General features: G+C 38.9%; 1 protein-coding gene across 10 annotated transcripts in view; it reads left to right on the forward strand.

Moving 5' to 3' along the window:
- Positions 1 to 26,519, forward strand: part of ino80 (INO80 complex ATPase subunit) — a 45,932-nt gene that overhangs the window by 8,035 nt on the left and 11,378 nt on the right. For all 10 annotated transcript variants that reach the window (XM_038293250.1, XM_038293252.1, XM_038293251.1 and 7 more), the window contains 14 exons: positions 882 to 941; positions 1,561 to 1,703; positions 2,220 to 2,304; positions 2,388 to 2,505; positions 2,671 to 2,756; positions 3,543 to 3,710; positions 3,882 to 4,015; positions 5,983 to 6,050; positions 6,144 to 6,237; positions 6,370 to 6,586; positions 9,738 to 9,878; positions 10,402 to 10,627; positions 20,817 to 20,944; positions 25,492 to 25,586. In XM_038293250.1, coding sequence (XP_038149178.1) covers positions 882 to 941; positions 1,561 to 1,703; positions 2,220 to 2,304; positions 2,388 to 2,505; positions 2,671 to 2,756; positions 3,543 to 3,710; positions 3,882 to 4,015; positions 5,983 to 6,050; positions 6,144 to 6,237; positions 6,370 to 6,586; positions 9,738 to 9,878; positions 10,402 to 10,627; positions 20,817 to 20,944; positions 25,492 to 25,586 — 1,763 coding nt within the window. The remainder of the gene's footprint in view (positions 1 to 881; positions 942 to 1,560; positions 1,704 to 2,219; positions 2,305 to 2,387; positions 2,506 to 2,670; positions 2,757 to 3,542; positions 3,711 to 3,881; positions 4,016 to 5,982; positions 6,051 to 6,143; positions 6,238 to 6,369; positions 6,587 to 9,737; positions 9,879 to 10,401; positions 10,628 to 20,816; positions 20,945 to 25,491; positions 25,587 to 26,519) is intronic.

The following is a 26,519-nucleotide window of genomic DNA, read 5'->3' on the forward strand; positions in this document are numbered from 1 at the left end:
AATTTTGATTTTTACTACAACCACCCCTTAGGGGGCAGTATTGTAGCATTGCAATTTTTTTCTACATAACAGATTATTTTGAAATTTCAAGATTTTTTATTTTTTTTAAAGAAATTGTCTTTACATGGCTTTTGGGTACATTTTTTGTCACTTTATGAAAATGCTTTAATTTATATGTTCATTTTCAGATTACAATCATATTTAAATGTAACCTGACTGGATTTAACTTGATAGCTTAAAAATAAGGAGAACATAATCATTGAAATGAAGGAAAATACTAAATGGGTTTTACAAACAAAAATCCTAAATGTGATCATATTCAGCCTTTTCTTTGATACCACTAAAGAAAATGCTTGTTTCTTTCGGACATCACCTAATTTGTAACCATACTCCCCATGGGTATAATTTGGTCTAATTTTAAATGCTTTTTTCCACACACTGAACTCGGCTATTAAACCTATAACACAGCTATAAATTAGCTCCCACACACCCCTCATATTTGTTGTCCCTAGCATTCAGCTCACTTTATCATTAATGTTGGAAGAAAATCCATTCCAGTTTGCTTTGCTAATGAGGTGCAAAAGGAGCCTATTACACAATCTAAAGATAAGCTTCCTGGGCAAGAAAGCGAGGCTGACTGAAAACAATAGTTTGACAGCTTGTGTTGAGGGATCAAGTGACGTGTATTTCTTTTCACATCATGTTCTACATTAGCAGCCCAGCCTGTGATTTACTGGAGATGTTGGGCCTTTTGTTTGTTTTCTCCTGTGAACATCACTAGGATTTTTCTCCCAATGATCACCATAACCATGAAGGATTTGAAGAAGTGTGTTATTTGGTAAATTAACTTATTTTATGTTTTTTTTTTTTGTGTCCCGCAGGTTTTGCCGTACTGGGGGAATCCGCATGATCGCAAAGTAATTCGGAAATTCTGGAGTCAGGTACCATAGAATTATAATTTTTACATGAAGTGTTAAAGGAGTGGTTCAGAAAAAGCTGTTAGTATTCTGCCTGAAAGAAATGTATATTTTTTCATACTTATTTCTTAGGAATCCAGATAATTTTGTCCTGAAGGCTGAAGCTAATGTCTAGAAAGGGCAAGATAAAAGTGGACTTTGGTGTTTTGAACAGCATGAATTTTGAGAACACCTCAGACTTGCTAACAAAAACGATTTGATATCAACTCTCAACCTTTTTGAAGCAAGCATCATTAGTAATCTTTACAAAACAAAGATTGAAGCATATAATAAACACTATATTTTTTTTTTACATTGTAGTTTACATGTTTAAAGTAGTAGTTCTGATCTCAGTTCTTGTTTCACACTAGAAAGGTTTTAGTGACACACCACCTCCAAACCCCATTTCCTGTTTAAACAGTTATTTGCTTTTACATATGTATTATCCAAGACCAGATCATCTAGATTTATACTAACCACAGAAACTAAAATAGGAAACTACTGCCTTAAAGAAAACTGCTTAAACTTTACTTCAAAAATCTGACTCCAAAGAGGCATTATTATCTTTTACTTCTTAATTTGTTTGTTGTAAACTCTTCCCTAGAAAACGCTTTATACCCAAAACGCACCTTTCCACGTGGTCATCACGAGCTACCAGCTGGTGGTCCAGGATGTCAAGTACTTCCAGAGGGTCAAGTGGCAGTACATGGTTCTGGATGAGGCGCAGGCTTTGAAAAGCAGCTCCAGGTAAAGCAAATTTCTTTAAAAAAATCTATTTTTATCCATGCTACTATTAGACTGCATAGTAGAATTAGACGAGGGAGTACAGAAATAAAATTGGGCTTTTTGATCTCTACAATCCCAAAAAGAACTCCAGACATGAACATTAAATCTAAATAGCTTTAGAGAGTTTGCCAACTTATGTTTAAACCAACACTTTGTGGAGCCGATACAAAGCCTGAGCTGTTAAGTGAGGACAGCGCATCATAAATCAGCCAGAATATTGATTTCAAGAAGGCCGTTCTTTAGCTCAAAATCAACAAAAACATCTGGGAAAATGTTCTCACCTACTAAGCACAGCTGCACAGCTATGCATCATACATGTTTTTGTTGGAGACAAGTCAGAATTTACTCAACTATATGGAAAAAAAACCCACACAGGATGTCCAGTTTCACACATGCCGTTTCTGGTGGCTAGCGTGTTAATATTGGCGACAAATGTTTGCGGCTTTTTTAAGAACTTTCTTTTTTCTGTCTCCCTAGTGTTCGATGGAAAATCCTCCTGCAGTTCCAGTGTCGAAACAGACTCCTGCTGACAGGGACACCCATCCAGAACACCATGGCTGAGGTTGGCAGTGTGTGTTTGTGGATTTAAAATGTGTGCACACTTATCAGGAGTGTTAACAACTGTATGTCGTTACTGTTTCTCAGCTCTGGGCCCTACTGCACTTCATCATGCCCACGCTGTTCGATTCCCACGAAGAGTTTAATGAGTGGTTCTCCAAGGACATAGAGAGCCACGCTGAGAACAAGTCTGCCATCGATGAGAGTGAGTGTGACCGAAAGATTCCTCTCGGCTGCATAAATTTGGGGATGTTGATCTTCAAACTATTAATCTGTAGTATTTTTGCCATCAGATGTGCTTCATTCTTGCTCTTTTTTTGTTTTTGGCAATGTGTTGGAAACATGTACATTTTTTTCCTGTTTATTTAAGATCAGCTTTCCAGACTGCACATGATCCTCAAGCCGTTCATGCTGCGCAGGATCAAGAAGGATGTGGAAAATGAGCTCTCAGATAAGGTAACAAAATGATTAAATTCAATTTGTAAACTGTCCTTAAGAATTACTGTTTTTTTTATGGAATAAGAACACAGAGTTTAAGATTATTTACCAATAAAAATAAATAAAAAAAAAAAAAGATATACTTAGACGAGAGTTTAATCTAAAACTAAAATGTTCAAAACTGATATCCCAGTTTAGTGAAAATCCCGGCTTTCTGCCTCCCGGTCTTCCTCACTGAAACATTAAGTGTTGCAATAAGCTTGCAAGTGATGCTTATATTGGCAGATCCTCCTGAAGGTTGTTGGGCTCACAGCCTCCTGCTACACACACACACTTATGGTGTGAGTTTTGGTATGCAGAGGCAGAGGAATGGCAGAGGTCACCACTCCCCCACATCTGTCTTTTTCACTTCTTCGCCTCGGCGCCCACTTGTAGGCCTGCCAGCCCACTTCTTTTCCTTTTCCACTTTTGTTGTGCGCCAGCTTTTCTAAACCCAATGCAAGCAGCTGAAGTTCCCTCCATGTGGAAAATCGGTTTGGATTATTGCTGTTCGCTGTCCTTATAAATGGGGTGATACGTACAGTAAGACAGACATGGATTTTAGTGTTTGTTTTTAAATTTTTTTTTATCTTTTCTATTTTATTTCCTTTGCCTTCCTCTCTTCTATAGTTTATCTGAACATGGAGATGATTCTGGGGTCTGGTCGTCTGCTGACCTTCAGAATCACTGTGTGATATCCTGCTTAGCTAACTTGGTGTGAATATGAATGGGTTATTTAAACAGTTGTCCTTTATCACTCTGCAGATTGAAATCCTAAAATACTGCCAGCTGACGTCCCGTCAGAGGTTGCTCTACCAGGCTCTGAGGAACAAGATCTCCATCGAAGATCTTCTTCAGTCCTCCATGGGCACGGCCCAGCAGGCCAGCAGCACCACCTCCTCGCTCATGAACCTGGTCATGCAGTTCAGGAAGGTACATGCAGTCTCTGTTTCAACAAAGTATCCGATCTGAGTCCAGAAAGTGGATTTTCTTTTTACCGTATATTTAATGTTTCTACTAGAGGTAAAGAAACAGTAATTAACTCCATTATTTGTCGGTGCCACCGTCTCCAAAAAGCACAGATAATCTTATATTTGTACGCAGGTTTGCAACCACCCTGACCTGTTTGAGCGTCAGGAGACCCGCTCCCCTTTCCACATGTCTATCAAGCCATACGTCATTTCCAAGTTTCTCTACCGTCATGGTCTGATCCACATGTGCAACCAGTCCAAGAACAAGTACGTTCCTCTGCACGGCACACTCCATCTTTCTAGAAAACGCACCACGCCAGTCAGTGCTCCTGCTTAATCTACACAACCCTCAAATCTTTTCCATTCACCTTGAAACTGTTTTCATTTTTGTCTCACCACAAACACATTTTTATATATTTTTCTGGGATCAGTGTTGTTTTTGACAGCTACCTTAGGTTTAGTTTTATGCTATGCTCAGATGGCAAGTGCTGGAAGCAGCAAAAAAGCTTCTGCTGCTTCATTTTTAAAGCTCGTACACATTAAGGTCCGACGAGCCTCAAGTGTGTCTTTGATGCTCCTGAAGCTTGTCCAGTAAAGTGTCCAGATGCGTCCGATTCTTCTGCTGCCTACTGCATTTAGTGGTAGAGAGCGGCTTTGCCATATTTGCTGTTATAAGTGGGGAAAAAGTAGTTTTAACATATTTTTAAATGAGAAAGTCCACCTAAACAAACCTCATCTGTGCAGTCAGTTCAGCCAGCTCCCAGATCAACTTCTCTGATTGGTTGATGTGACGCATCGAGCAGCAAAAGTTCAGTTTTTCCAACTCCAGCATCTGCTGCTTCTGAAGCGCGTCATGCACGTCATTACTATATGATATTTTTTTAGTAAACTAAAATTTAAAAAATGTTTCAGTTTAGTTTTAGTCAGTTTTATGTTGCAATTCATTAAACAATTAACATTTACAAATTCTAATAACAACCAGATTCTTTACCAGACTGACAGCTCTTGCCTAGATACTAAAATTGATGGGTATAGAATGCCGCCGTGCAGTTCATCATTACTGTTAAGCAGAAAACTTTGATTTATGGAATTCAAATAAACTTTTTCTCATGATTTAATGTCCTACTTTATACAAAAGTGTCTCACAAAAAGTGGAAACAGCAGATCTAGTTCAGCACATAACCTTGTTTGACAAAATGTACAATAATAAATGACTGGTTTTAGACATACAGTGTCTCCATCCAAAAGCAAAAACTTCCTGATCTACAATGAATTATGCATTACCCACCGATCGATCAATCTTCATTACTCCAAAAAAGCAAAGAACAAAAACAGTCTTGTTTCTACTTTGGCAATTTTGGCTTTATTTCTAAGAATTTGCCCGTTGGTTACTGCTGCTCATGGGTCAAAGTAGATTTAAATTCATAGGGGTCTGATATAAAAAAAAGATAAAAATACACAAACAACCTACATGATTGCTTATAATGCCATATACATCTGGACCAAAATTTACTGTTTAGCTTATCTAACGGATTGTAGCACAATGATGCATTTCAAATGTCTTATAGACCACCTATTTACATTTTTATACAGTCTCGCCCCATCAACAAAAACTCATAACCAAGACTCGCCATGTTTTCGTCATCAAAAATCTATGTTTAGCTCCTCAGTTTTCGTTATCATCATGAAAAAAAGGAACGTCTTCCGAATAAATTCATCATTGCTGACGGAAACATCACTGATTGGGAAGCATAGGAGAAGGAAATGAGGTTTCTACATCATATTATATCATAATAGAACTACCTTTAATACCAATCACAGTCATTTGTTGAGTTTTTTTAAACCGTTTTTGCACACCTGGACCCTAAAAGATTTCCCTCATCTTCTTATATGTAGCTGAAGCATAATCAGATTCTAGCAGGGCTGTTCACGTCTCATCACAGATGCTTGGTTAGATTTAGTTCTGGACGCTCTCTTCTCTGTCCCGCTCTTCCATAGCTCTGGTCGTCTGTTTGAACTTGATTTCCTGTTGGAAGTTAAACTCTAATGGATTCCTCGATTACAATCTGACCCCTCTCTCTGTCCCAACTGATGTTTGTCAAATCAAATCAAAAAACACAACAACATGTGGAAAGGTTTGACAGTCTAAATACTGTCTTATTTCCTTGCATTTTAACAGTGTTGGTCTTTGTATGCAGTGGCTTATTCTGCATATCTGTCCTCATCTTTCTCAGATTGCTACAAGTGCTGTTATCTCCTTTCTGGCCGAATCACATCCAGCAGTCCCTTTTTCATAGAAGAGGTGAGCTCACTGCAGAGAACAAAGCATAGCAGCAATAGCATTCAGTGAGCAGTGTCACATTCATTGTTCTGTGTTCTGGTTGTGACGTCTCAGATGACGAAAAGGGAAGCTGCTTCTCCTTTTTGCGCTTTATTGATGTGTCACCAGCAGAGATGTCCAATATGATGCTTCAAGGCACCTTAGTGAGGTGGGTATTGAAAGTCTGATTGTAATGCTGTTTTTTTTTTTTCTTAAATACAAAATATGCTGCAACTATGGATTTTTTTTTTCCTTTTCTAGTTCCTTTTTTAGTGAATACATTTTATTGTTTGTCTCTCAGATGGTTAGGTCTTTTCCTGTCCCTGAAAGCTGCTTACCGGCTCTACTATCAACGACTGTTCAACCACGAAGAGGAGCCCCAAGCGGAGGCTGGTGATGGGGAGGCCGCTGGAGAGAGGATGCATCACAGCAACAAGTGTCTTACTCACAAGGATCTGATCCTGTGGCTCAACAGACCCACCGCCTTCCCAAACACACAAAGCAGTCTCATCCTCCAGGTAATTAAAAACAATAAGACGCGCACAGACTGTGGCATGTGAAGAAGACATTTTATTGACTGGCATTAACTTCTAACTGGAATATGATCTTAATCAAGACAAAAATCTCTGAAACGTCAACGTTTGTGTCTCTATAACCACGTTCATCCTGAGTTTGTGACATATTAAGAGAAAATTTAACACTTAAAATAACTTTTTTTTATGGTTTAAAATTAATAGTGTTTACAGATTTTTTAAAAGACATTTTCTATACAAAATAAACTTGAAAGCAACTGTAATGTTATATAATTTCAGAAAAAAACAGAAACTTAGCTTGTCTTCAAAACGGCTGTACCAGTCTCATAACAACAAATCCATCCATCCATGTTTAGACGTCATTGTTAGTTCTGGATGTTCATGGCAGATAATAGAACGTGTTATTTTGCCTTTGCTTCCCTTAAAATCTTTGTAAGGGATTGTGTTGCTGCGAGGTACATGATCAGATCGAGTCAGTGCAATATTTATGTTTCTGTAATGCCATTTGAAATGTGGGAATTGTGTCCAGTTCAAATAGACAGACCACTAGGGGACAAAATCACCTCTTATTTGTTTGGTAACAGCTTCCAGAAAATCCCTGCAGTTCTGCTTGTCAGAGGGGGGTCAAAACATAAACAATCAAGTTTGTCTGTGGTCAGCTGTGTCACATCACCAATTCTCACCAATGTAGTTATAGTTTCAACATACTAAGGGGTTAGAAATATTTCTTGCTGACGTCAATTACATCTCAGCGTTCCCCTTTGGAAAAAAAAATAAAAAAACAAAAACAAATGAGACCCATAAACTTGAATATATCAGAAGAGTTTAAACTTTATAGACCATGCTAAATTCAAACACTGCCCGTTTGTTTGTAGAAATCCCTCATTCCTGTAGCTTGGGCCAACTTCTTGCAGCGGCTTATTTTTCTTGCAGAGACTAGCCGTTCTCTTCTTGGCTTATCGTTCTTATTTTACCCAATGATTGACATCGTGGTCGGTTTTATATTCAGGTTTTCTGGCAGACTGTGGAAGAACAGGGGCTGAATATTCCTACATCTAATCACAGGATTTTTCTTTTACCACACCTAGCAAGAGTTAATATTAAAGACACAACAAACCTCCAGAGTTTTTTGTCAGACCAACACAAAGTCGAGCATAATTGTGGACAAATACATATCTGAAAAGAGGCCACCTCTTGCCTGATGAGGAAAAAAACGCCTAGATGGTTTGGATTAAAACAAACGTATGTGTCAGAAAGGCTCAGTCAGAGGCCAGACTTTAATTCTTCAGGGCAGTTATGAAAAGACTAGAACATTGATTTTTCTTGCTACTCCCTTTTCAATCTAATGGAGCTCAAATGTGGAGGATTTTCATAAAGTTTTGAAAAGACCTGCCCTTTCCACTTAAAAAAAAACTAAAGCACATGCACAACCTTGTACCCGCTCCCAAGGGGCACGCCTATTAAACACGTTTGAGAGCGTGTAGGAGACCATTTCTCCTTCTGCACGCTCTGTTTAAAAGTTTCTGTTAGCATCACTCATACAAGCTTAGTTTACAAAAGAAGATTAGCAATTTTTCCACTTTGTCAGACTCACCACCCATAAGTAAAAATGGGGACAAGCACGTAGGACTAACCTGACTCCGCCAAATGGATTTGCTCCGCATATCCATCTGGAAACCTTCCGTTTAAGTAATTTTGGGAAGGGGCGAAAATACTGGTTAGCTGATTGGCCTATGTTGGTGATAGATGGGCCAAATAAACCAATCGGATCAACGAAGCATATGACGTATTAACAGAGCGACGATGAAAACACAACAACAAGCCAGGCTACTCTTGCTGCTATTGCCCGAAACCAGCAAAAACATCTTTTCCTCAGAAAAGCCTCCAGAGCAGTGTTTTGCTCTTCTTTCAGTGAAGAAATACAGTGTAAATCCGATAAAACTTGCTCGATAGCCACGCTAACTCTAGTTTCATCGGCTGAAGCCGCCATGTTCTTTAGAGTGAACTGTCGCGCTTCTCGTTGCGTCACACCTCAACCCGCCTCAAAGGCAACGCTGATTGGACGTTCGTTTGGTGAACTGCTCCAAATTTTCTTTAATGGAAAGTAGCCAGACTGATCTGCGAGTTAAAACTTGAAAGCTTGCGAGATCACGATGGTCTAACGAGGCTAACGTAGGACGGCTTTACGTTAACATATCGCCAGAATGATTGACAATTAGATTAGATTAGATTAGATGAGTTTTATTGACCTCACAGCGGAGAAATTCACTTGTCACATATTGGCATAGAATTAAGAGGACATCCTCCACTATACTTATAAGCTAGTTTGTTTAAAGAATTGGTAAAAACATTTAGTGTCAAGCTGGCAGAGGTGGCTAAAAACTGGTAGCTGTAAGTTCAGCGAAAAGAGGTCCTAACAATGGGGTGCTAAATACAATTTTTAATTGCTGGTGAAGATTCTCAGTCATCCAGGTCATAGTCATTCCAAAGAAGTTAAAAAACAATCCACTGGACTTTGTTTCCAAATTTTAAGACATTTCGCTTCCCATCAAGGAAGCTTTTTCAACTCAAAAATTTGTTCAGTGTCCAGTGGATTGTTTTTTTTTTATTTTTTGCAACAATTTATAATTATTTCTTAAAATGTTGTAGTGTTAAACTCCTTTATGACTTTATGTTTTTCTTTTATATAAAAAAGCTGCAAGAAGTTCAGCATGTGAGGTAAACTAATAGCATTTGCTAACATGAAAGTGAGATAAAATGAAGTATATTTATCTGGAATGGTTTTTTTTGGTCTGCCAGTAGGTGGCAATGTGTAGCCACATTGAGACCAACCACCAACCCCTATGAACTCCTCTAGAATCAACCTCTGTGTTATTCTTACATTTCTCCAAATGTTTGTTTTTTTCACACCATCTATTGTCCAAGTATTAGATAAGAAATTAATGTTTATTCTCATGCATTTAAAAATTCAACACTTGAGTCACAGATTTAACATATTAACTTAAGCTTTTTGAGACAATGTTATGTAAATGTTTTAGAAATATAACCAGTTTTATCTGCTCAGTGGAAGCTCTTATTCACTTCTTCCTTTATGCTATAATGTATGGATAATATATTACTTTATTTCTTTATTTAGGATCTGGTTTTTACAGCGTCCAGGCCAGGACTGCTGGGGCACACAGATGTGAAGATCCACAGCAGAAACTGTGCCACCTCCACCCTCCGGCCCTGTGAACCCACGCTGCCCCCTAAATTCCTGCTGGCCGCCACCCCTAAGGTTAGTGCTTCGGGAAGATGCTCCAACAGCGTCCTGCTGTGTGAATGGTGTTATTGGCCTGAACGTGTTGAAAGTGGTGAGAGTGTTTGGGTGGTCGTGGCAGTAGAAGAGGGAAGCACTGCTTTTTGTTGGTTTTTAACAATGAGAAGCTCTTATCTATGAAATGTGTGTTTTACAGGGTGGGTGGGGGTTGACCCCAAGGCCTTACAGCTGCTCTTAAAACAAACAAACCTTTAAAAAAAAAAAATCTCTTTACACAGGTTGTTCTCGAGCTGTTAAGCTTTCTATAACAACCACAAACACATGTTCACACACAAATACACAGAATCAGCGGCTGCTGATTCATTAAAACCCATCTGCATTTAGTACAGCTGTAAAGAAATCAGGTGAAGTTATTACGTAATACGTTTACATGAGAATTCATCTCATTTGTTCAGATTCTATTTTAATTTAAAAAAATAAAACAAAAACAAAAGGCCTCGCTCTTTCCTCTCCATCACACATATTATCTCCGGTTGCCTAGGTGACTGCAGTTCCCATGGAGCGGTATTGTGTTGACCGGAGTGCCGAGTACGAGTGGCGGGTGATGCGCAGCGGAGGGGGAACGGTCTACAGGCAGTGTTTTCTGTATGGCTCCCCTGAACTGGCCTCAGATTGGCGCGGTAGGGCCAACACCATCCACCCACACACCCCGGGGGGCGTGATGGCCCTCCAGCCTCGCCATGGATGGTCCTTCATACGGATACCCGGTAGGCACTGGTCTTACTACAGGTTTCATTGCTGCAGATTAATTTGCCTCACTGGTTACAGAGCCGATAAATAAAATAGAAAGTTGGAATAAGTCCAGTAATGTGAATAATTCTGCTCAGCACAGTAGTTCTCACCCTAAGAATCAGATTGACCTGCAGAGGATGTCTGCTGAAATTCATTCCCATCAATCAAAGCAGCTCATTGCATGAAAGCATTAGTGTGAATTGTGTCCATGTGTGGGTTTTCCAGTTTTCCAGGATTTTATCAGAAGGGCTGAAGGGTCAGGTAAGTGGAACTGAAGGCGGTTTGCTTCCAGGGTTCAGCTGACTGATGGATGTCTGAGGTTACGGAGGCCATTGCCATTTTACAGACAACATGTCCGTTCTCACTGACCTACTCACCCCTCCTTGCTAGGAGAAGGTGTCTTTCTTCCATTCTGATGACTGCTGTTTTTTTGTGATAAATGGATGCTCACATCCGATTAGCCAGCCCAATAAAATGGCTTGATGCTTAAATAGGTCTTCTAAATTATGAGGCTGCGTATTTACAAAGCTTTTATTCTCCATTCTCCGCATCTCTGCATGCATGTGCTCGTCAGTGTTTGTATGTAAATGTGAGAAACAAAACAACTATTTGTGTGTCTGTGTGAGAACAGCCTGAAAGCTCTTGTGAAGTTATACGCAGGAAGACAAAGCGAGGAAGTTTAGCCACTGCTCATTGTTCAAGTGCGTAGTTAGGTAACACTAATAAATGGTCCGTCCGCGTATGACTGAGTGTGTATGTGTGTTGTTTGTGTACAATCAAGCCCATTCAGGGACTTCTGCAGCGCTCACACGGGGGGCCTGAGGTGTCTCCCAGCTCACCGCGCACACTCTCCCACGCTCGTCGGCATTGGCTGTCCTCACACACCAACAAAAAAAACCAAGACGGCCTCAGCTTACTCTGTAAAAAAATAAAAAAAAAGAAGCAAAACAGAGCACAGACAGCACCCAGCGCTGTGCTGGAATCGGTATCTGGACCGCGGCCTTTCGGCCCGTCTGGTCTCCTACTTCTTTCTCAGCCCCAGTAGGAAGGAAGTGACCCAACGCGCCGGCACCCGTCCTAACTGAACACATTGTTGCCACATCAAGGCTTAGATATGTACAGTAGCTCAGCTGAAGTTTCCCACCCTCCCTGCTCCTCTGCGCTCCCAGCCCCACACCTTAAGAACAAATGGCAGAGCTGAATTACTGTTTGTTTGAGCGCCATGGCGTGAGTAGGGCTGCCTACTGATATCGATGGAGGAATCTAATCAGAGGACCTATTAGGAATCAGGACATAGCGGAGGAAAAAACAATTGAGGCTGTAATGATTTGGGCCACAGATTTTGTTTGTTTTTCACTGTTATTGTACTGGCAGGATTTCCATGACGGAAAGATGTTTCATTAGAAATAAAGTGCTCTTTGTGACAGAGACCTGCTAGTTGGTCCTAGTGATGAGCCGGGGGTTAGAGATAAGCTTTTACTCTCAAATCATAAATAGTTACATGGAAGTTGGGTTTAATGGGAATAAGGCTGCAATGATGGAACATAAAGATATAGGAGACTTTTATATGACGACAATGGTGGAGAACTACAGGATCACTTACACTAAGCTGCTTAGTATAACTTATTCAGCTGCATATAAAGTAGCTCAAAGGATCTTTAGCTCTGGCAGGTTTGGATTCAAATGAAATAAGTTTGTTTCTTAAAGGAAATGAGACACATCTCTAAAATGATAGCAAAACGATGGAAAAGGAGTATCAGTTTTTTTTTTTTGAAATAGATTCAAATAAAAGTATTTTTATGAACATGTTTTAGATGGCATACCCACATTTGTTTAGATGTTCTGATTAGTCAAATAAAATAACAAAAAAAATATTACTACTATAAACCTGCATTTTACATGTTTTTATCGATATTGTGATGATTTATCTTTGATGATGAGCTAAAAGTCTGGAAAGGCCTCCTTACTATCAACCTATTTTTTAATAGATTCAAATTTAAACAGATTAAATCAAAAGATAACTTTACATCTTTTTTATAAATTTATATTTTTCCAGATTTTTTTTAAAGTTTGTTAAATTGGATGTAAACATACCAAGTAATGCACAGCAAAAGTAACATACCCAATTTTATTCAACTAAACAAGTAATTCCATGAATATGAAGCACATCAGCAAGGACTAAGAAACAAAAAGTTGCAACAAGAATCGATGTTCAAGAAGTTAAACTTAAAATGAAACAGAACAACAGCTGCCTTATTCAACATCCTGACAATTGGAGTGGAATTGTCAATTAAAGAGAACTATGCAAGGTTCCTGAAATAACATATGACTCAACAGGCTAAAGTTTTCTTGCACTAAGTTTTTTTTTCTCTTTTCTCCAGAAAAGAAATGCAAAAGGAACACTTCCTAAAGTTGATCATGGTGGCAACGTCTGAGGTCCCCAAACAGACCACAGCTGGTTAAAATGTATTAAAATGGAATGATAGTTGCAGGTGTAAATTACCCACGTTTCTATCTTATTGTGCCACTGACTTACTCAGTGGGACACAACCCTTTAGAGATTATCATAATTGTCGGCTTGTTGGCCAGTTAACTTTAGCACCACAAAATTAACAGATCCCTTTGTTTTTATGACTCAAAACTTTAAAGCATGTAAACCAAGCTCTAACTTCTAGGAAACATCGATTGTAGCATAAAAAATGAGCCCCTACGTTTAAAGCTAGAACCTTTAGGAAAGGCATTTTTTTCTTAATTAAGATGGACCTGCACCGGAGCTTTGTTCCCATTATGATTCATTAGCATGAAATCAACTTGCAGATAGAGTCAAGCCATGGGAATGCAAGCCTTTATTAGCTCTGAATATTTGCTGGGACAGGATAGAAGACAGACACAGTCGGACAAATAGAAAGTTGCACAGGAATGGACTTTTTTCCTTGGTCAGATCAGGACAAATCTGGGAACATTTCACGTGTTTTTACTGAACCGATAAATAATACACCAAAACAAACCATCAAGCCAACATGAATGTTTTATTTATTTATCTTTGATTAAAGAAGCCCCTTTTTATTCTGAACCAGGGTGTGCCGCATTTTTAAGTCTTGATGACTTGGCTGAAGGAATACAATGCAAAAAACTACATGCAAACTCAGTAGCAATAGTAAGGAAATTAACTAGACAAATTTTGATTAACTCAACTCAAGCTAGAAATCAACTCTGATAAACATAAGATCTGTATTTGATTTTATTAGATTGAGACGTTAAGGAGTAGATTAGCAGAAAGTCATGTATAACTAAAGTAGAAGAATATAAAAACCTGATCAAAATCAGTCCTTTTAAAGTTGTTCAGCAAATCCAACCATGGGAAGATGGTGGCAAAACTACAAACCTACCCTTTCAAGGAAGAGAGAAAACTAGAAATTCCTTTTGAAAGTTTTGAGAAACAGTGCAGGGGAAACAGTAACCCCCATTGAAGAAATGTCTTTGGCCAGATTAGATGGAAATTTAACTTACCCAGAAAATGAACGCTAAAGCTGCAGAAGCAAGTCAGAGCTTAAGGACTTTGATCCAGATGAAACCAACTAACTAGATCTAATTCTAAAAGATTACATTAAGATTTGCTCATATTTTGTTTTTTATTTACTTCTTTGCAATTATGCCTTATGTTTTTTGTACTCTGTTGAAAATAAAATAACACTACAGCCGTATTAAAGGTTGTAAGGTGATATATGCTAAAACACTGAACCCTTTTCAAGGTGAAATACTTGTGAAGTTGCATGCAGACAGATTACATTGCGGTAGGACTGGCCTCACTGTCTGTGTGGCCTGTCTCTCACATACAATAATTAGAGGCACCCTCCCGACAAAATAACAGGCTTTTCATCATAAAGCTGATTCCTTACTTGTTTTTAGCTGTGTTATAAACTATGATTTGTGCTGTGGAAATCTACATGTATGTGGAATATTGCAGACAACTTTTTTGTTATATAATCCACTAGATTTATTGCATGCATGCATTGATTTCTATGTATTAGTCAGACTTCAAGAAAGAAAGAGAGAGAGAGAGAAAGGTTTGTCACTACTAGGCCATGAAGCTCACATTAAACTGTGGGAAATGCAGCTCTGCCTTCCTGTCCTTTCAAAGAAACCCCGCTCCCCGTCAAAATGGCAGGAAACTTCCCCAGCCCTCTGATAGACGAGCACAAAACAACACAGACGGCCAGCCTCACCACATCGCCGACTGACTCTGCATTAAACTGGCACCGCCAACCGTCTGTGGTATTTGGCTTTTTTTAACTCTCAGAAAAGAGGGAACCTAATCAGCCAGCCAAGTGTGTGTAAAACCAGGTTTCCTACTCTAATTTATGGGAAATAATTTGTGACAATAGGCCCAAAAATGTCACCTCCTTAAACGTGAGGAACTCCAAAGTAGACTGAAGGGGGAGACATTAGCCACATGATTCTTGTATGGGTTTACCGTAGGCGCTGTTTTCGGCGCTCTGCTGTGGCGTTCCTCAGTGTCAGCTCCGGCCAGCGGTGATATACCCCCTTAATGACAGAAGCAACATTTAGCCACCATGGTGTGGCGTGTCTGTCTGTCTCTTCTTTTGCTTTGTGACTCCTAGAAAACCCAAAGAAGTGCTCTTCTTCCATTTTTGAGGAGAGACGGCTGCTCTTATGCCAAACCATCCTGCGTTTGTTCACATCATTGCAGCTCATCACTAAGTCTCTACCCCACTCTGCGTTACAGAGTGGGGTAGTTAGGGGCTTATGGGAAATCCACGCTCCTTATCTTAGTTCTCCCTCTCCAGAGGCTGATATATTTTGTTTTTATTCCTGTTTTGTGTCTGTAAAACATTCCAAAGTTCAATATTCTCCTGTTTTCCGTCTCCTGTCGGCTTCCAAAGCCTCCCACTGGCATCTGGCTCTTATCTGCTGCTACTGTTAAGAAAATCCAGTTTAGATCTGATTTTGTCAATATGTGCAGAAGCAGTGAAGTCGTTCAGAGCTAATATTTCCTTTATCAGCAGTGGTGGACAAGTGTTGCTCATTGACTTATTGATCGCATAGTGTAATGTGTCATTATACAGTGAGAAGCTGATGCCTGGTTCGATCGTGGGTTCGACCTGTCCTGTGGCCCCCCATCTGTCTCTCTTTCTCACATAACCATCCATCCATCTTTCTTGACCAGCTCTCGTTCTACACTCATGCTGTTGTTTGTCATCCTCTCTGCCGCTCGCATCTGGCCCGCTTCCCTCTCCGCTGAGGGCAATGGCGCTCTTTGGCAGAGGGGAAGGGGACAGGACAGTAGTGGCGTATTAATGAAATTAACGTCTTACTTTGGTAGGGAGTATCAGGCGCCAGGCACCAGGGGCTGTGGCTCGGGTTAATTAGCTGGCAGCACGCCTCTAATTGGGTCAGGACCATGTCAGGCCCCTGGCTTTGGCCCTGCAGGGATTGAATTACAATGTTGGGGGACAGCAGCCGCAGGGAGGCGGTGGGTCAGAAGGGAGCAGGAGGGAGGCTGAAGCAGTGGAGGAGGAGCTGGAGGGTGTCGTGGATGAGGCAGAAAGGGGGAGTGTAGCTTAATCTGCCAGCAGGCGTTGAAGACAGGAGGAGGTGGGGAGGGGCGGCTGCATGAATACCGCTGTTAGACTGGATTGGATTGAAGCGCATATGAGGGGAGGGGTGCGTTCTGAAAGTGGGACAGGGCAGGTGGTGTAGCTTGATATGTGTATCCATGGCAACGGCAGAGTGGTGTGACACAGCATGTGTTGTGGGGTGTGGTTAATACCACAGTCCCTGATTTTCAGTTGTTTGTTGTTGTTTTTTGCTGTTTTCAGTTAGAAGTAAACTAAAACATCCCACTCAATGGGTTCATGTTTGGTTTTTGGGATAGAAGAGCTGAGATTTAAGTTAGTTTCACTGCCAGCTCCTTCATACTGTTGATACTGGGTGCACAGTAAAGAACAGAATGCATCATTTTCTTTTACAAACATAAATCTGTATTTTTGATGGGAAGCTGTATTCTGCCCTCTTTACTCTGACAACAATCAACAAAATCCTGTGCAGCTGAATGCCTTCAGAAATGACCTATTCTCTGTTTCAATCAAGCTGTTAGAGTTATCAGATATTTGGTAGAGAATATTATGGAGATGAAGATTCTCAGTCATCCAAAGGACCTGCTCGTCTGTTTCAATTTGCATGTTTCCAAGCAATACAAGGCCTTGTCTATATAAAGCTTCAAACTCACTTCAAATCCAGCCTTTTTAATTGAGAAAGTTTCAGGGACGGGAAGCGAAACGTCTTAAAACCTTGGGAACCAAGTCCAGTGGATGGTTTTTTTAAAACTTTTATGGAATTATGGAACACCCATTTTCACAAAGTACCAGAAAAACAGCAGGAGGTCAGAGGTTACATTCTGAAGTAGTTTAAAACAAGGTTAGATTCCAAAACCGTATCCCAAGCTCTGAGCATCTCATCTGGCTATATTTGGTACATTAATCAATTATAGAGGGTGATTTAGGAGCCTTTTTGTGACTCTGGAGGAGCTGCAGAGACCCCACAGCCCGCATACGCCAATCATGGAAGACAACAGCTAAGTCCAGAGCTGATTTAATTTTGAATCGTTGGTAAAACTTGAAAATGTGTGTTTTAACTGGTCCCCGTTTGGTCTGCCTGAGCTTAAGCTTTTATCAAAAGTAAAAGAGATAAAGTTTTCGTCTGTAGATGTTCACATCTTTTATATTCATAAATTTAATTACTTTTAGTTGGTTCTAAGGATTCCTGATCTGAGGGCTCAATCCAAATATTTTTATCATTCTTTTGTGTAAACATAAACGTTTTTCCTTTACTTCACAGTTACACCCTGCGTATTGTTGTCCAATAATAAAAAAAATCTTAATAGTGTTAATATTAAGCATTTTACTTGTAAGCTCTTTTCCATTAAAGCTCCTCTGAGCTCCTAATAATTCATTTTAAGAGCTTCATTACTGTGTGTAGCTTGAAGCATTCATGCATTTCTCTGCAACCACATGCAGCTCACAACGTAAGCCATAAATGTTATGGCTAAGTGACACAGACCACTAAAGCCCTCCCAAATTGAAATTATTCACTTTCTTGGCATCCCTTTGTAGGGTTCGGCTGCAATATTTAGATTGCATGCAGCAGTATGTGAACTCAGCCACCTCGCTCTGCTGTGGGAAGCCTGCATGGCTGTAGGGGTGTTATTTTTGTTTCCCTTGTCGACATAGTTGGGTTCAATCTGTTTCCTTTTTGCTGATCCCTTCCTTATCATTCGAATGTCACTGAAAATTCAATACATGACAGTGAACTGACAGTCATGCACTTAACCGAACTAAACCTGTTCCTTACGTGCTTTGATTGAGACTTTTAACGGTTCCAAAGTGAGGTCAGACATTGGATGCTTGAATCTGCTAAACAGAAACAGATGAGTTTTCAGGAGCTAAGCAATACTGGCCTCTATCAAAATTTAGATCTTTGCCAAGTGGTGGCTAGTGTCTGGGTGTTTGCTGGTATGACCCAATGGATTTAAGGAAGTCTTTGAATGAGCACCAGCAATGGATCCACTGGCACCTGCGGTGAGAGGGCCCTGTCTGCTCCAAACCACATCACCACCGTCACCACCAGGGCTAATGCTGCCTTTCTGCACCCCATACTCTGCCTGGACAATTTTCTTTTCTCGGATGTGTAATCCCCAGCAAGTCTCGCTGTCTCCTCTGCCTTAAACCTTTCTTTATTCCAAGAAGCAGTACCACCCTAATACCGCTTTGCTTCGTTGTCTCCAGCAGCGAGGCAGTATTACTATGATCATACGAGGCTTTGTCTGATGCTGACCTCCATTGAGGAAGATTGTTGCCATTTTGATTATTTTCTGGTTCCATTTCTGCAAGGAAGACCATGTATTATCCTCTTTTTATAAATGTTCCTCCTTCTTTTATTTATTGCAGTGATTTGTTTTCTTTTCTAGAATTGATCACAGTATATATTTTGCAAAAAAAAAATTCTTATGTTGTCTATTAGTAAAGGAATAAAAAGTTTACTGTATCCGACGTTTGTAGAAAATTGCATCAAGCTAATGAGAGGACACACGGTGACAGCCTCATTAGATCCTGATGGGTATAATTTCTGCAAATCTCTGTTTTTGTCTGTCAGAACTATAGTAAATGTTTAGGGAATAGAGTTAGTGTGTTTGATAATGATGAAATAAAAGAAGTGTTTTTCTTTGTCAGCTCTCTCAGTTAAATAGTGCAACTCTAGAAGGGCTTCCTTTCTACTCCAAAATAAGAGCTCTCATGAGCCCCGAATTATGAAATAATTGTTAGAAATTTTTTTTTAAACTAGTCTTCTGACATAAAAACTATATATAAATGTGCATTTTTTCATTGATTAAGACATTTAAGTTGAAAAGACATTAGACATTTACATGCAAATTATTATGATTTTTCTGTTCACTATATGTTTGATTGTATACACCAGGTTTTTCCAAGTGAAAAAATGACACCGATAATGTTGACGTCTCAGAAACTAGTGTACCAAATGTTATACTCTTGGCTATACAGGGTTAATACTTTACATTTGATCAAATGAAGCCATATGCTAAAGGCACCTCTCAGCCGTCTTTGAGAAAGATTCACTTTGACAAGAAATATTGTGGCAAGGTAAATATTATGAGATCACGTAACACTGTTTGGCAAGTTCCAGAGTTTGGCTGACTTTCTTTTTACAGTTTTCTGGCATAGTTTCCTCTTTAAAGCTTTTTTGATCAGCATTTTTCCTGTTTGGAAACGCTGGACTGTCTTTAAAAAAAAAATCATTCCGCCAGAGAAGGGAAATGACATTAAAGACATTTACTCTGGGAGCTAATCCTTTTTTAAGGAGCTTTACGTCCATGTAACCAGGACTTAAAGTATTTATCAGGCTAACACCTTTCTGCTCTGATATGTCATTGACCTTTTGTGAGCGTCCCCAGAGCATTTTGCCCATTCATCTCTTCTATTAATTCCTCTTTAACACCTCTACAGGAGCTGACCTTTTTTAGGGATTATCCTATGGAGGTCACAGTTCAGAGTTCAGTCTGGGTACGTATTAGCATACAGTTGTGTCGAGGAAATACCAGAAGGATGTGAATGGTACTGGACAGTTTGTTTTTGCCTGAGATTTATTCAGTTGATTATAATAATTTGAAAGGAAAATAGAAATTTAGATAAGGAAAGTTTGAAAAGCTGGAGGTTTAAACTAAAAAAAATAGAAACTTTTGTCAATTTAAATCTAAGACAGGCATGCTTAACTCTCCCATAGGGACCGTCCTGTAACCTCTGTTCAGCCATGTCAGCCTTTGCTTGTGTCCTCCCGGTGCCATGACCCCTGGGTCAAACACAGAAGTGTGCCTGTCTTTGGGTCGATGGCAGCGCTGACCTTCTCCTCATTCAGCTATTCACCACATGTTGTTAATTCCTCATCAGAGAACCATTTCAGCAGCAAGCCAGGGGTCAGATTGCTGCCCAGTCTGCTCTCATTAGTCGGTTGTTGATAGAAAAGGAGAAAATGTGATGCTGCATCAGACGACAACTAAGAAATCGCTTTTACTGAAACAAAGATTAAATAAAAAAGCTGCATATATTCAGAAATACCCTCGTTACTGGTGCATTGGTGCAAACAAAATTTCTTTGATGTAGAGAGATCCACAGCTGCCATTTGATAACACGAATGTATTGATATTTCTTCTAAGTCTTTCATTTTTTTTTAATGGGTTAAATTTATACGCTCAATTTTTTTCTGTGTGCTGCAAAAAATTTTAATCTAAATAAGTCATTTTTTCTTAAATTTAGTGCATTTGTTATTGAATTGAGGAGGTAAGTGAGACACTTTGCTAATGGAACAAGACAATTTAAATTTATGAAAAGAAAAAAACTATTACATTGTCTTATTTCATTTACATATTATCTCATTTTAAGATTAAATATACTGATTCCATTGTCAAATCTTCTTATCTACCGGCTCAAATTAAGGGAAAATAGTCTTAATTTAAGAAATTTTACTTATTTCTAGATTTGGAGTGTAATTTCAGCAGTGAAACCAAAATTGAAAATTTGAATTGCAGTGTCTCTATTTTTTTTCCTGGGTTAATTTGTTTTCTTCTTTCAGATAAAGAAAGCCTGATCACAGAGAGTGGCAAACTCCACACTTTGGATAACCTGTTGAACCGACTAAAGGTCCTGGGGCACAGGGTCCTCATCTACTCCCAAATGACGCGCATGATAGACCTGCTTGAGGTATGAACTAGAACACAAACCTCGTCTCCACATCCTCTGTTTGCATATACATTTATGTTTTATGCTGATGAGTTGTTTCACAGGCCGTCTGTTACGGTTTTTGAGCTCCAGCACCACTAATAAGCCAGCCTGTCCCTCGTTAGCGAGCCTATTAGATGGATAATTATCAGGTCAGGGCTAATTAGAGGGGTCTCATCTGCAGGGGAGCCAGGCAGATGGGTGGAGGAGCAAAAAGTGGTGATGAAAGAAGGGAGAGCTTGAAGATGCTAAAACCCTTGGGTGGTAGGGTAACGCATTTAGATCATTATTCCTCCACCTTTAGGGCAAAACCAGAAAAATTATAAAGATGGCAACGAGTAACTGACCTTTTTATTTTTCTTCTGAGCATCGAATAAATGGTTTGAAGTCAAAACATATGTGTTATTGAAATCAAAAAGAGATCCTCTTGGTTAGCATTAATCTGATCAGAGGTCAAGGTACTGTAGTTAGGTTTTAAAGTTAGATCCAGATTTCGAGTTGATAATTTTGTTTCTTTATGGGAAAGAAAGAGTGAAGCAGCTCTGATGGTTATTCTGCATCAGAAACTCAGTGCAGCACTGTTGTTTCCTCCATGTTTGTCGCAACCATCTCTATGGAGCCAAAAGTCTCCGGCATGATGTCACTGGGAATTCCTTCCCCTTTTGATTGATTGACTATTTCCACAGCCAGACTTTTTGATGTCCGATAGACGTGACTCTGCTGGTTAAGAGTCGTCTTCCTGCGTGTCTGTAAAGTAGCGAGTATACCTCACGTTTAGGCTGAAGACTAGAGGACTTAAAAAAGCACTTAAGACGGCTAGCCATTCTTTTTAATATCCCTCTCAGTGGCTTTCCCAGCGTGTGCCTCGTGAATCAAGAAAGACTGCAGATAAGTGAGCTCATAGTGCAATAGAAGGGAGCTGAGGATAGGTGTGACCGCATCTGCTTGGCTAACAGGGAGAAGATATCCGGGATGAAATCATACGTTCACCCAATCTGGCTGCTGTCTTCATGCATTGTTTTCTTTATGCTGGTTGGGAAATAAATCCTGCAGATGGTTTTGATTTCCACAAAATAAGATCTCCTTTTCCAGCAAAGGAAAGGCCTGATCCTAATCTCTGTTTTATGATTTGGTCACTTGCTGGCTGATGGTTTTATTGGATGACGTCAGGTAGTCTGATGATGGCTCACAAATTTTGAAAATGAACCCGACGGTGAAGATTGCCCTCTATGATAATTCCCTTATTTTATTTAAGACGAAGATATTTTTAGCTCTCCTTCTTTCCTTTTCTTTATTCATACAGAGATCTGATATTAACATTCACTGTAAAAAATCACAGCCGTTTTTAAGGTCATTTCGGACAAAAAAATAAGGTTTTAGTAAATGCCAGAATATTAAATTGGATAGATTTTGTGGAAAATTATTTAAACATCTTTAAAGTATACATTTAGTTGTCTCTAGTATTTGGTAGAATTGCCTCATAAACTGTATGATGAGGATAAACTTGGTGCTGTTCTAACAAACAACTGGTGTCACTTTGTCCCTTAATAAGGATTTTAGCCCTGGGGTCGATCTAATCTGCTTTTTTCTTTTGATTTTGAGACATGATGTCTTCTCTGTGAATGATGACTTTGTTGAAAAGCTCCAGCCAACATCGCTGCAAAAAACATCTATCACTTCAAGATCTGCACATTACAGTTTTACTTTTCACTGTTAATGTTTAAGTCAATTGAAAAATGACAATTCTTTGAACTGATTTAAGAAAGCTGGTTAGGAAGATATATTTGATGACGATGACCTGAGCCATATATGGAGGGTTCGATATAGCATTAAATAAATAGGTGTAAATATATAATAAAAAATCAATGTACCATGAATTTATTAAATTACATGATTAAAAAAAATAAATTAACCATTAAATTATGAAATGTAAAATTAAATAGTTGAATCTAATATTAATTTATTTACATACACATTTCATTGTTTTAGTCTGTGTTTAATCATTTCATGGAGTCCGCACAGCAGACTTTTGTAGAACCGCTTCGATAGAAACTCTAACATCTGATTGGCTGCTTTTCACTAACGAAGATTTTTATTTACTATAAAGTTAACATTTTTCTAAAATATGTTGCAATGCCTATACAGCAGACTTATTGAGCAACTCCAGCCTCTATGTTCCTAGTTTGGTCTCTATAAAGTTTTAAAAAGAGAATGTGAGCTGAAGTCTGAAGGAACTATGGAACTATAGAGGCTGGAACTGCCCAATCATTGTGCTGTAAATATGTTACCTTTTTAGAGATAATATTAACGTTAGGAGGAAAAGAAAAAGGAAGAATTTGTCCTATTTTAGTCAGTGTGAAGCAGCCATTCAGTCATCAGGGTTTCTATGGAAACCGCCTTCTTGACTTTGATAGAGCTGTTTGATTTAATTCATGGTGTTCCTCAGGAACATGAAATCATTTATTAAATCATGAAATAATTATATTTACTTTTTGAAATAAAATCTGTATATATTTGATTAAATAATGTATTACCAGTTTATTACCATACACATTAAATAATTATTTCAGAAGTTATTTCTTCATTGTATGGTGGCACTCGTCTACATCCATAGACATAATCAGACATGTTGAGCCTGGCTTGGCCTTTGTGAAACAGATGAAGTCAGGATGCATTGATCATGCTAGGTAAAGCCTAGCTTTTTATCTAAATCCAATTTTTGTGAAATAGTCCCCCTAACATTTCTATTATGTTTTTTTTTTTGCATGTACTTGTTTCCAAACATGAATAGGAAACCTTGTATACTCTTTAATAAAATCAGTATGGAGGTACACACTTCTCTTCCTGATTTTTTATTTATTTTTTTAATTTATGCTTGATGCTGGACAAGGAGGCAGAGGTTTTCGGGTTCTTTTTCAGGAAACGTACAAAGATATGACATAATCGTCTGAGCTTCGTAATATTAGTGTATGTAAACATCTGATTCTAAAGGAAGTAAAACACGATTCTGGCTTTTAGCAAATAATAACATCATTTTAACTGATTTAAAGCAGGATTTCTTTTTTGTTTAAATGTGCCTCACATGTTGAAAAGAAATAGTAATGTGTTGTTAAAGAGCATATGCACACATCTAGTTTTGTTGAGAGGATCCTTGAAAAACTTGATCCTTGAATAAATTCCTGTCCCTTTCAATCGGATGTCCAGGATGATGATTTTTATCAATTCTTTTTTCCCCATCCAACCTTTTATTCTTATTTTTCATTTTGGTTCAGTTTATAATCAGCTTTTGATGGTTCAATGAAAAAATAAACACAGGAGATTGAGCGTGACCAATGTATTCCTTAAATCATATCATCTGTGTTAAAATGTCATGTCCTATACGATGTGTCAGAGCTAAAGCCGATTAGATCTCAGTTTCTCATTGCTTGCTAAGAAAGCAGCCAAGCAACTGTCCTTGAAACCTCTCTTCTGATCATTTCCATGTTAGTTTTGGGCGCCATTTTTCTCAGAAGAAATAAGAACCGGATTCTGGAGGATTGGGAACATTTTTGGAGCTCTAATGTGCGAACGGTCCCTAATGCTGTGTTCATTCAGAGCAGATGGGGTGCATGGGAACGGAGCCAGACAGGCCGAGGAGGGCAGGCCCTGGTGGGGCAGAGGGCCTGGTGTCATGATAAAGGGCATAGAAAACACGGTGTCAAATCGTTCATATCGTCGCTAATGATTTTGTGAGGTGAGCCGTAATGGGTTTTAGGGATTGTGACTGCTTTGGGGGGCACCCGTGTATTGTAACAAGGAGGTCGTAAGTTCATGGCAGTACTTAAAGCGGGATCAGTGTGTCACCTCATCAGTGCTCCTCAGACCCTCCCGTCAACCCGAACACCCTCACACCGACACTCAGAGCAGCTAAGCAGAATTCTGGGAGGATAAAGTGTCAATGTATCAATATCTGTCGTTCTTAGTGTCTCACTGGGTTTAAACCTACTTTTAAAACGTGGAATTAGGATATTTTCAACAAAAAAAGTGATGTCACAGACAGATTATCATAATGAAAATAAATATTTCTTAACTCTTGAAGTGTAATCAATAGCTCTGCTGGGCCTGTCTGTTCCTTAGAGAATAAGCTCAATAGAGTTTCATATTAAATAGCCTGTTAAGGTCAGTCGACAGTTGCTGGAAATTTTCTTTCTGCAGCAAGATGTTTGAAAAAAAAACTGTTTTCAACTTGAATTTCAACATGTTTGGAAGAAAAATGTCAGTAGGTTTCTAAGTCAGATCCAAGAAGGTTCAACGTATTCCAAACTTTGTACTCTTTCAGAAATGCAATTCAGGATTTGGTCCATTTTATTCATTGTGTTTGAAAAGTGGAAACAAACAGTAGTTGTTTTTGTAATCAGCATATAATCAGTCATTTCTCTTGTATTGTTTATGACCTTTGTATGTCTGCAGGCTTCCACACTAGGAATCAACGAATCTTTGGTCTTTATAAATATTTAAACAATGTGTGGTATCATTTTTTTCCCCCCTAGGAGTATATGGTTTATCGAAAACACACCTACATCCGACTTGATGGATCTTCCAAGATTTCTGAACGCAGAGATATGGTGGCTGACTTCCAGAGCCGGTGAGTGTACTAAAAATGGCCATGTAATGCTTCCCTTTTGTATATTATAGCAATCAGTGAACAGTTTTATCAAACATCCAGATATTACAAGCATATGTGTGCCTTGAGTTTTGGTGTCCACATGTTCTGGATCGCATTAGCGGGGCTCCCAGGCCCCTGTCTTACTCTATTGTTTGCATTTAGGACGGTGGTTTTCAAACTGGGAGGGCATGAAGTTACTGGAAAGAAGTGGGGGGGTAGAGTGACCAGAAAAAAAAATGATGAACAGGATTTATGTGGAGAAAATAAACACAATAGAGGTATCTGGCTCTGTTTGTCAGTCCTTTGTTTCTCTAAAATCTGCTATTTTTATCATTTTATTTATTATTCAGGAACAGTTTTTATGTAAATTATCTTTTGACAGCCATTTGGCTTCTGAAGGGATTGTTATTCATTTTCTGACAGTTTCAATTATTTTAAATCTGCTTGGGTGGATTTTAATCAAATTTTTAACCCAGATGCAGGTTTTTTTTTAAAGGATTCTTTAGCATTGTGAGATAGTGATTAATGGAGGAAATAAGCAGTTCACCCCCCATACCAGAGGGGGGCAGTAGTGACTATTTACAGCGTCAGCATTGCACTCCAAAAGTCATGATCCGGATTAGCGAGTTTTAGCTGTCGGAGGTCTGCGCTCTCCAAGTGCTTTTTTAGTTTTTGATGCGTTAATAAACAGTTTTTCTTGTTTTTTATTTTGCTTGTTTACTAGGGCTGGGTATTTTAGCCGAAGTCCTGAATCGATTCGATTTTGATTTCTAGAGTTCTAAATCAATTAATTTCGATTCAATCTGTTTTTTACAATATTAAAAGTGGTTTAACTGTGTTTAAATAAAATACCCATGTATTTAATTTTTTCCTGTCATATTAAAGTGCAAACTTGTAAATCGGACAGTTTAA

This window comes from Cyprinodon tularosa, unplaced genomic scaffold (assembly GCF_016077235.1).
Source record: "Cyprinodon tularosa strain WSP-4 unplaced genomic scaffold, ASM1607723v1 ctg323, whole genome shotgun sequence".
NCBI classification, from domain to species: Eukaryota; Metazoa; Chordata; class Actinopteri; order Cyprinodontiformes; family Cyprinodontidae; genus Cyprinodon; species Cyprinodon tularosa.